At 45.5% G+C, this 10,550-nt stretch overlaps 1 protein-coding gene across 1 annotated transcript; it reads left to right on the top strand.

Moving 5' to 3' along the window:
• The first annotated feature begins 344 nt into the window (after window positions 1-344).
• LOC100274657 (uncharacterized) lies at window positions 345-10,104 on the top strand. The gene is made up of 3 exons (XM_020544246.3): window positions 345-678; window positions 2,296-2,364; window positions 9,860-10,104. The coding sequence occupies exons 1-3, from the start codon at window positions 489-491 to the stop codon at window positions 9,943-9,945; spliced, it is 345 nt and encodes a 114-aa protein (XP_020399835.1). The 5' UTR covers window positions 345-488; the 3' UTR covers window positions 9,946-10,104.
• The last annotated feature ends 446 nt before the right edge of the window (window positions 10,105-10,550 follow it).

Here is a 10,550-nt window from a genome sequence, read left to right as displayed (position 1 = left end):
TTCTAGAAACTCAATAATACATATATATATATATATATACATCTCCCTCTCGTTGAACGCGTTCTAGATCTCGTGACCTTTTCGTGAGAACGTCAAACATCCTCTTCTCCTCGCAAAAGTTGTGATGTTCGCGTCTACCCCATCTATCCTCATCTACCTACGGTGTCTACCCCTCAACAGCTACCTTTGTTTACCCTCAATCCCTCATCAACCTCGTCTCGCTTCGTCGTACATTGTCGTACATTATCGTACACGCAACCACCTCTCTCGCTCGGTCACGGCACGATCCGTGACGATTTTGGCAACGGCCTTCCACATCCTCCCTTTTATATGTATACACACTGTATGGTTGCATAACCCCTCGTCATTTCCTCCTGAGCCAGATCTGTCATTTCCTCCTGAGCCAGATCGTGCGAGCCCCTTCGGTTACTGGTCGTCCGCAGGCGGCAGGCGAACCCCTCTCCCTCCCTGCGATCTCTTAGCTACTCATGGCAATGGCAGTCTTAACTTCCTCGCCGAGCCGCGCCCGCCCTCTCCACACGAGCTCCGCTGGCCTACCTCGTCCCTGCACTCCTGCACTCGTCGTCGTCTTGCCGAAGGAGCTTTTGTCGCCATCCACCATGCTGCGACACGCCGAGCGTCGTCATTGTTCTCCTCGCCGTCCGAGCTCTGCCCGAGGTGAGTGTTTGTCCCCCCTTCCCCCTTTCTTTCTTCCTCAGCGCGGCGCCCCTGCGCAGGAAGCCATGGCTGTCGCGCGCACGGCATTGCAGCGCCCCTGCTTTCCCAGCAAGCTCCCTGCCAAAGCCTCGACTCGGTGGCCGAGTGGTCTGCAGGCGGCGCCCTCGTCCCGAGTAGCACCATAGCCGGCGCAGCCATGGCCGGTCGTGCTCCCCTGCGTGCGCCGCCAGTCTGCCCCTACCGCGGTAGTTGCTAGCGCCGCTGCCAACCTGCGTTCCATGCCTCGGTGGCCGTCGACTACACCCTGGCTCCTTGTGAGTCTGCTCAGCTGGAGCCGCCCGCGCCTGTAATCACCCGTTCGATTTTAGTGGAAAAGAAACCATGCATGTTCGTGAGAGGTGGAAGAAAAAGCAATCCGTCACGCAATATTTAGAAACAACCTTGTGGGCTCCATGCATGCCAATGATGTCATACATCCACGTTCCTTGGTGCATGCAGGAAAATATCTAGAAACCGCTCCACACTAGATCCTCTCAGGAGTTGCTGTGGTTGTGCTCTTTGTAGCCCTCCACGTGGCCAGCCTTCCAGCCAATAAATTTGCGACACATCGCTCAGCTGCCTTTTAAAGAAAAGATCCTGCTTTTATTCTAGAATTAATTTACTATTCTCCTAAGTCATGCAAAAACTAATTGCTAGTCCACGAAGCATATGGTTCATTACGTATAAGCTCCTAGTTCGTTAAATAAGCGAAATCTTTCACGTTATAAATCAATTTCGACCTGTTCAAATTACGTTAGCTTCGGGATAACATTGCCGACGCGTTAATAATGTTAACGTAGATGATTTTGAATTAATACTTGTTTAGTATAAACATTACATCTATTTGGCGATTCTCGTGTGACGGCTTGCTGTTCGCGTTCGTCTATCCGTAGACGACGCCCGTCTACCCCCGAACCCGTTCATCTATCCCGCGTGTTAGTAGCATTATTTTGTCGCGACACATGCTTTCGTTAATTATTTAGTTAGTTGATAATTATTAAAATAGAAATCTAGTTAAGCCTATCCTACAATTTTAATTGGCGCTTTGAAAATACCGATTAACATGATTAATGCCACCTCAAATGTTTTGTGAAGTAATATTTATTTAGTATAAACGCGATGATTATTAGTAATTCTCGTGTGTCGTAGGTGTTGTCTGCGTGTTGTTCGTGCGTGTTGGGCTCATCGTCGCGTGCTGTTCGCGCGCGTTGTGCGTGTTGTTCACACGTGTCGTCGTGCGTTTTACGCACGCTAATGATTCATCTCACCTAGAATAGCTCGCGCTAAGTAAATATATATTTAAGCAACGGTTATTCGAACAACACACTAATCGGGACTAAGTAGTAATTTTACTCGGCATGTGATTATTGTCTGTTAATATGATTAAGCCGAATTAAATATTATAATTCATATTCGCTTAGTATACATGTGATATCCCTCAGTCGTCTCGGTTCCGTTCTCGCGTAGTCGTAGATGCGAATTCTTTGTCGCGTGCATATTTATTTGATCTATACTGTTGTATGGTGTACTGTTTTCTACCATTTCAAGAATGTTGGATGTATGTTTGCACTCGCGTAGATATCGGGCCGTTCGTGGAGTCTGAGGGAATTGCAGGAGAGGACCCTGAGGAGCAGCAGCTTGGTGAAGGCAAGTGTCCTCTGACCCATTATGTCCTATCCACTTATAACTTACCATCCCGCATTACTTACTTGAAACCTAAGGATTGACTAGCTTTACACTTTACTTTATCCTTGCTGACCTTATGGGCTGTTATGGTTAGCATTCTGCTATTGCCTTAACTTAATCAATGAACATGATGAGACTATTTATGATACTGTTATCCTGATGATGTTGATGATCTTGTGATACTCTAGGGGGCTCAGGCTGTTTCCTGAGTACCTCTCCGTAAGGACCTGTTCGTTGAGAGACCACCCGGGATAACAGTGCAACCATGAGGGTGGAATGGGGTGCCCTTAGCTAATTAATTAGAGGAACTAGAAGTGTAGTTGCTTCGCCGTCGTGCCGTCAATGGGGTCCAGGCACAGTGCTTGCTCTGCCGAGGCTGAGTGCCGAGGTTCTTTCGTTTTGTTTTTAGTCACCCTCCTGCGGGGAGAGGTACTGTGTTTATCAAACTGGAGAAACCTAACGGGCAGCTATGACCTCTAGGGAATCTTTGTAAAGGCTTCGTAGTGAATCCCTGGCCATTCACCTTGGGAGTGAATAAGGGTCTTGCAAGCCCGGGCTAGAGAGGGAATCACGGCTCATGGGTAAAGTGTGCGACCTCTGCAGAGGGTAGTGAAACTGATATATCAGCCGTGCTCACGGTTAAGAGCAGCCTTGGGATCCTCTTTGATTAGAGATACAAATGGTTCGAGATACAATGGTTCCATATATGATTTTGGTTCGATGATGATAATGATGTTCCTCGATGAGGAAATGATTCACGGGTTAGTTATTGCTAAAACCTGGCTTCACTAATAATAAATACCTGACCAACTAAAAGCAACTGCTTAAGCCTAACCCCACATAAAGCTAGTCCACTTCAGCCAAACGGGGCATTTGCTGAGTACGTTGATGTGTACTCATCCTTGCTTTACCACAAAACACCAGGTTGTCCACATTGCAACCACTGCTCAGGAGAAGACGAAGTCGTGGAAGGAGACTTCCAGGAGTTCCAAGACTACGACGAGTTTTAGGTGTGGGTTGGCGGCAACCCCCAGTCAGCTGCTTGTGAAGGCCTTATCTTTACTGCGTTTCGCTAGCACTTTGATTTAACTGTTAAGTTGATGACTATGTGGATGTCTATGACTCTGTGATGTAATAAGTTAATACTCTTTTATGTTATTATTCGAGCACTGTGCGATGATGTTCATTTATGTAATCGCTGTGTACGTGAATTCTGATCCTGGCACGTACATAGTTCGCATTTGGTTTGCCTTCTGAAACCGGGTGTGACATAAGTGGTATCAAAGCTGTGCTGACTGTAGGACCGCTGACCTAGAGTAGCATTGGCCGTTTTAAGGACTTATTGACTATTACTTCACCTCATCCTTGATTCTGCTTCAAAATATTAGTCACCTCGACTAATTTTATGTTGTGCTCCTATATGTCCCCTTTCCAAAAAGTATTTTATTCTAGTATGGTCTATACTCTTCTCAATCTATTAGATCTAACTTACTTTTGTGCTTGCGATATCTTTGTAGATGCCCCCTGACCATAACCTTCTTGTCTTTTTGGAATTCTTTCCTCTTTCGTCATTAAAGTTACCATCTGGCGAACTCTAGTCCTTTGGCACTGACATGCTTGTACCCCTTTAATACTCTTGTTTCGAATACTTGCCTCTAAATTTCTACTGACTACTTAGACATTTCAGTTTTGTATGTCCATGATCTTCCTGTCTTTTGAGACCCTTTCCTCTTCTATTGTTAAGACGTTGTCTTTCAGCAATTTCTTGGCTCTTGGTATTTGTATGCTCATCTTCTTGAAATCTTGCATACTCTCATCTTTTTTATGCTTATCTTCATACCTCAATGACTGTTCAAAACATTTCAGCTTACATGACCTTGACCACCCCTGTTCCTTAACGGTTTATGAGCGGTCATTTTTATTTTGCACATCCTTGGTGATCTTGTTAATTTCTTGTAACTTTCCTCAGTAAAGGATTTTTACTTCAACCCTTCCATTGGAACCATACATATCTTACCCTTGATTATTTTCTCCACTTCGCCACTTTGCGAGTCTTGCCTTAACTCTATCCTTGGTTATGCTTTTCACGATTATCATCTTTACCCTTGTCACTTCTATATCTTACCTTGATGCTTATGTTATACCTGTCCTTTAAAACCTTCTCTCTTCCATCTCAATTTTATAGTTTTATTTTACGTATTTTCATTGGTCATATCCACTTCCTTGTCGCTTGCGAGTTTTTAACTCCATCCATTGTTGTGTGTTTTCTTTGCTATCACCATTACCTTGTCATACATCGGTCTTGCCTTGACACTTATCTTTACTCTTGCTCTTAAAATAAAATCTCCTCTCTTTCACCTCAATTTGAGTGACAGTTTACCTATATAGCCCTTGGACGTGTCGTCTCATTTTTTTATTTGCAGGGCCTATCTTAACTCCATCCTTTATGGTACTAATATATTTTGTCTTATGCTTATTTACCTCCTATCCTACATCTTTGTCCATTATTACCTTTAAAACCCTCGTGATATCTATGTCCTTACCCTCCTACTTATCTCGAACATATCCTTTGAAGCCTCCTCTTTTCCATCCGTGTTTGAGGATAATGCCTCACCTATTCATCATTGACTGCTCCCCCTTCTTGACACCTTGCAAGTGTTAGTCTAAAATCAATTTTTGGTTGGGTGTTTGTTCGTTATCACCTTAACCCTTGTCATCCCTTGATCTTTACCTTGATGCTTATCCCGTCCCTGCATTTTAAAGCCCCTCCCTCGTTCCAGTTCAAGAGTGTTGTCTTACCTACCCGCTCTTGGTCATTCCCTTTTCCTTTACCGCGTTGCCAGTCATAGCGTTTGTTTGATATACCCCTTACCCTTGTAATCACTAGATCTTGACTTGATACCTATCTAAGGTCTGCTTTTGGAAATCTCCCCTTTTCTATCTCAACCTGAGAGTGTTGTTCTACCCATTATGCCATTGGTCGTATCTTTTTGTTGATCGCTTACAATGCTTGCTTTAACTCCATTCTTTATGGTGCTCGTGTCCCTGTTCTGCACGTCTTGTTCTTCTCCTTGTCCTTCAACAACTTTAGAGAGTAGTTATTCCCTTTTCAAGAAAGACCACCATTTAATTAGAAGGAACGTGTAGCAACGGAATGTTTGTTGTTGTATGCTTATGCTATTTGTTTTTGTGTGATGACTGATTTGCCTCTTTGTGATGAGTGTTGATGTGTTGTGGCCCTTGGTCCGCAATGACATCAGTTTACTAGCGGAGTGCCGTAGAGTTAAGTAGCTAGGTGCTCTCCCTTCTCTCTCTTTAAGCCATCTATGCTTACCTTTTCTATCTTACCTTTTCTATCTATACTCTTCCCTTTTGCACTTGTCCGGTTGGCATCCTGCAACCTCTCTTAATCAGTCAAGATCAGAGTCGGTAAAATCTTCATCAAGTACATATCAATGCGCCTGTTAAGGGGGTTAGCCGCTAACCCTGATGAAGTCAATGTGATCAACATCAACCAACAAGATCAGAGTGGCGCAGCGAAAGCATGTGTGGGTCCTAACTCATAGGTCCAGGAGATCCTCAAGAATTGCATCAGTGCGTCGTGAACATCTGAAGGTCAAAACAACCAGTCCACAAGTTAATCTTGTAGAGAGGTCAGCTCAAGAAAAAAACCATGGACAACCAATGAACCACTCTTGTTCTCTTGCTAGCCTCTTCTTGAATCTCGAGGGCGAGATTCCTGTTAAGGGGGTTAGATCTGTAACACCCTGAATCTGGGGGTATAAAATTTCTTTTCAAATATCCACCAAATTCAAGTGTTACCCTCTCCTTTACCTGTTTTTCTTCTTCTAAATAATGGAGAGTTATTTTATTATATATATAAGTTTTTAGCATAGTAAAATAAAATCCTAGAGAAGCCTCGATTGTTGCATTCATGCCATTGCATAGTGTTTATGAGTGCAAAATGTTATCGTAACAGGTTAAAAATATCTCAAGGATTTTCTCAAGAGTGTTGAAATCTTCAGAACAATTCTTCGGGTATTAAATATGAATTTTAGTTTTTTTTCTAATATTAATTAAATACTTAAAATTTAGCATTTGCGAAAAAACTATAAAATTCTAGAAACTCAATAATACATATATATATATATATATACATCTCCCTCTCGTTGAACGCGTTCTAGATCTCGTGACCTTTTCGTGAGAACGTCAAACATCCTCTTCTCCTCGCAAAAGTTGTGATGTTCACGTCTACCCCATCTATCCTCATCTACCTACGGTGTCTACCCCTCAACAGCTACCTTTGTTTACCCTCAATCCCTCATCAACCTCGTCTCGCTTCGTCGTACATTGTCGTACATTATCGTACACGCAACCACCTCTCTCGCTCGGTCACGGCACGATCCGTGACGATTTTGGCAACGGCCTTCCACATCCTCCCTTTTATATGTATACACACTGTATGGTTGCATAACCCCTCGTCATTTCCTCCTGAGCCAGATCTGTCATTTCCTCCTGAGCCAGATCGTGCGAGCCCCTTCGGTTACTGGTCGTCCGCAGGCGGCAGGCGAACCCCTCTCCCTCCCTGCGATCTCTTAGCTGCTCATGGCAATGGCAGTCTTAACTTCCTCGCCGAGCCGCGCCCGCCCTCTCCACACGAGCTCCGCTGGCCTACCTCGTCCCTGCACTCCTGCACTCGTCGTCGTCTTGCCGAAGGAGCTTTTGTCGCCATCCACCATGCTGCGACACGCCGAGCGTCGTCATTGTTCTCCTCGTCGTCCGAGCTCTGCCCGAGGTGAGTGTTTGTCCCCCCTTCCCCCTTTCTTTCTTCCTCAGCGCGGCGCCCCTGCGCAGGAAGCCATGGCTGTCGCGCGCACGGCATTGCAGCGCCCCTGCTTTCCCAGCAAGCTCCCTGCCAAAGCCTCGACTCGGTGGCCGAGTGGTCTGCAGGCGGCGCCCTCGTCCCGAGTAGCACCATAGCCGGCGCAGCCATGGCCGGTCGTGCTCCCCTGCGTGCGCCGCCAGTCTGCCCCTACCGCGGTAGTTGCTAGCGCCGCTGCCAACCTGCGTTCCATGCCTCGGTGGCCGTCGACTACACCCTGGCTCCTTGTGAGTCTGCTCAGCTGGAGCCGCCCGCGCCTGTAATCACCCGTTCGATTTTAGTGGAAAAGAAACCATGCATGTTCGTGAGAGGTGGAAGAAAAAGCAATCCGTCACGCAATATTTAGAAACAACCTTGTGGGCTCCATGCATGCCAATGATGCCATACATCCACGTTCCTTGGTGCATGCAGGAAAATATCTAGAAACCGCTCCACACTAGATCCTCTCAGGAGTTGTTGTGGTTGTGCTCTTTGTAGCCCTCCACGTGGCCAGCCTTCCAGCCAATAAATTTGCGACACATCGCTCAGCTGCCTTTTAAAGAAAAGATCCTGCTTTTATTCTAGAATTAATTTACTATTCTCCTAAGTCATGCAAAAACTAATTGCTAGTCCACGAAGCATATGGTTCATTACGTATAAGCTCCTAGTTCGTTAAATAAGCGAAATCTTTCACGTTATAAATCAATTTCGACCTGTTCAAATTGCGTTAGCTTCGGGATAACATTGCCGACGCGTTAATAATGTTAACGTAGATGATTTTGAATTAATACTTGTTTAGTATAAACATTACATCTATTTGGCGATTCTCGCGTGACGGCTTGCTGTTCGCGTTCGTCTATCCGTAGACGACGCCCGTCTACCCCCGAACCCGTTCATCTATCCTGCGTGTTAGTAGCATTATTTTGTCGCGACACATGCTTTCGTTAATTATTTAGTTAGTTGATAATTATTAAAATAGAAATCTAGTTAAGCCTATCCTACAATTTTAATTGGCGCTTTGAAAATACCGATTAACATGATTAATGCCACCTCAAATGTTTTGTGAAGTAATATTTATTTAGTATAAACGCGATGATTATTAGTAATTCTCGTGTGTCGTAGGTGTTGTCTGCGTGTTGTTCGTGCGTGTTGGGCTCATCGTCGCGTGCTGTTCGCGCGCGTTGTGCGTGCTGTTCACACGTGTCGTCGTGCGTTTTACGCACGCTAATGATTCATCTCACCTAGAATAGCTCGCGCTAAGTAAATATATATTTAAGCAACGGTTATTCGAACAACACACTAATCGGGACTAAGTAGTAATTTTACTCGGCATGTGATTATTGTCTGTTAATATGATTAAGCCGAATTAAATATTATAATTCATATTCGCTTAGTATACATGTGATATCCCTCGATCGTAGTATCAGTCGTCTCGGTTCCGTTCTCGCGTAGTCGTAGATGCGAATTCTTTGTCGCGTGCATATTTATTTGATCTATACTGTTGTATGGTGTACTGTTTTCTACCATTTCAAGAATGTTGGATGTATGTTTGCACTCGCGTAGATATCGGGCCGTTCGTGGAGTCTGAGGGAATTGCAGGAGAGGACCCTGAGCAGCAGCAGCTTGGTGAAGGCAAGTGTCCTCTGACCCATTATGTCCTATCCACTTATAACTTACCATCCCGCATTACTTACTTGAAACCTAAGGATTGACTAGCTTTACACTTTACTTTATCCTTGCTGACCTTATGGGTTGTTATGGTTAGCATTCTGCTATTGCCTTAACTTAATCAATGAACATGATGAGACTATTTATGATACTGTTATCCTGATGATGTTGATGATCTTGTGATACTCTAGGGGGCTCAGGCTGTTTCCTGAGTACCTCTCCGTAAGGACCTGTTCGTTGAGAGACCACCCGGGATAACAGTGCAACCATGAGGGTGGAATGGGGTGCCCTTAGCTAATTAATTAGAGGAACTAGAAGTGTAGTTGCTTCGCCGTCGTGCCGTCAATGGGGTCCAGGCACAGTGCTTGCTCTGCCGAGGCTGAGTGCCGAGGTTCTTTCGTTTTGTTTTTAGTCACCCTCCTGCGGGGAGAGGTACTGTGTTTATCAAACTGGAGAAACCTAACGGGCAGCTATGACCTCTAGGGAATCTTTGTAAAGGCTTCGTAGTGAATCCCTGGCCATTCACCTTGGGAGTGAATAAGGGTCTTGCAAGCCCGGGCTAGAGAGGGAATCACGGCTCATGGGTAAAGTGTGCGACCTCTGCAGAGGGTAGTGAAACTGATATATCAGCCGTGCTCACGGTTAAGAGCAGCCTTGGGATCCTCTTTGATTAGAGATACAAATGGTTCGAGATACAATGGTTCCATATATGATTTTGGTTCGATGATGATAATGATGTTCCTCGATGAGGAAATGATTCACGGGTTAGTTATTGCTAAAACCTGGCTTCACTAATAATAAATACCTGACCAACTAAAAGCAACTGCTTGAGCCTAACCCCACATAAAGCTAGTCCACTTCAGCCAAACGGGGCATTTGCTGAGTACGTTGATGTGTACTCATCCTTGCTTTACCACAAAACACCAGGTTGTCCACATTGCAACCACTGCTCAGGAGAAGACGAAGTCGTGGAAGGAGACTTCCAGGAGTTCCAAGACTACGACGAGTTTTAGGTGTGGGTTGGCGGCAACCCCCAGTCAGCTGCTTGTGAAGGCCTTATCTTTACTGCGTTTCACTAGTACTTTGATTTAACTGTTAAGTTGATGACTATGTGGATGTCTATGACTCTGTGATGTAATAAGTTAATACTCTTTTATGTTATTATTCGAGCACTGTGCGATGATGTTCATTTATGTAATCGCTGTGTACGTGAATTCTGATCCTGGCACGTACATAGTTTGCATTTGGTTTGCCTTCTGAAACCGGGTGTGACAACCTCGGAGGCACCTCCGCCTCGCCCTACCCAGGGCTCGGACCGACCACGTCACAGGAGGCACCATCATTACCCTACCCCAAGCTAACTCAGGCTACGGGGAACAAGACCGGCGTCCCATCTGGCTCGCCCCGGTAAACAAGTAATGATGGCGCCCCGCATGCTCCATGACGACGGCGGCTCTCAGCCCCCTTACGGAAGCAAGGAGACGTCAGCAAGGACCCGACAGCCCCGACAGTTGTCCTTCCGCCAGGCTCCAGCGCTCCTCCGACGGCCACGACACCACACGAACAGGGTGCCAAAACCTCTTCGGCTGCCACGACGGCATGTACTTAGGGCACCAGC

The sequence above is a fragment of the Zea mays genome, chromosome 9 (assembly GCF_902167145.1).
Source record: "Zea mays cultivar B73 chromosome 9, Zm-B73-REFERENCE-NAM-5.0, whole genome shotgun sequence".
In the NCBI taxonomy this organism is placed as follows: domain Eukaryota; kingdom Viridiplantae; phylum Streptophyta; class Magnoliopsida; order Poales; family Poaceae; genus Zea; species Zea mays.
Note: the sequence above shows the minus strand (reverse complement) of the source record. Positions and strands in the feature narration are given on the sequence as shown.

Excerpts from the sequence above, each read along its gene's own strand:
- LOC100274657 (XM_020544246.3), top strand. The coding sequence starts at position 489 with ATGGCAATGGCAGTCTTAACTTCCTCGCCGAGCCGCGCCCGCCCTCTC. Across the intron at positions 679-2,295 it reads CCGTCCGAGCTCTGCCCGAG|ATATCGGGCCGTTCGTGGAG; the intron begins GTGAGTGTTTGT and ends GCACTCGCGTAG. Across the intron at positions 2,365-9,859 it reads GGAGCAGCAGCTTGGTGAAG|GTTGTCCACATTGCAACCAC; the intron begins GCAAGTGTCCTC and ends ACAAAACACCAG.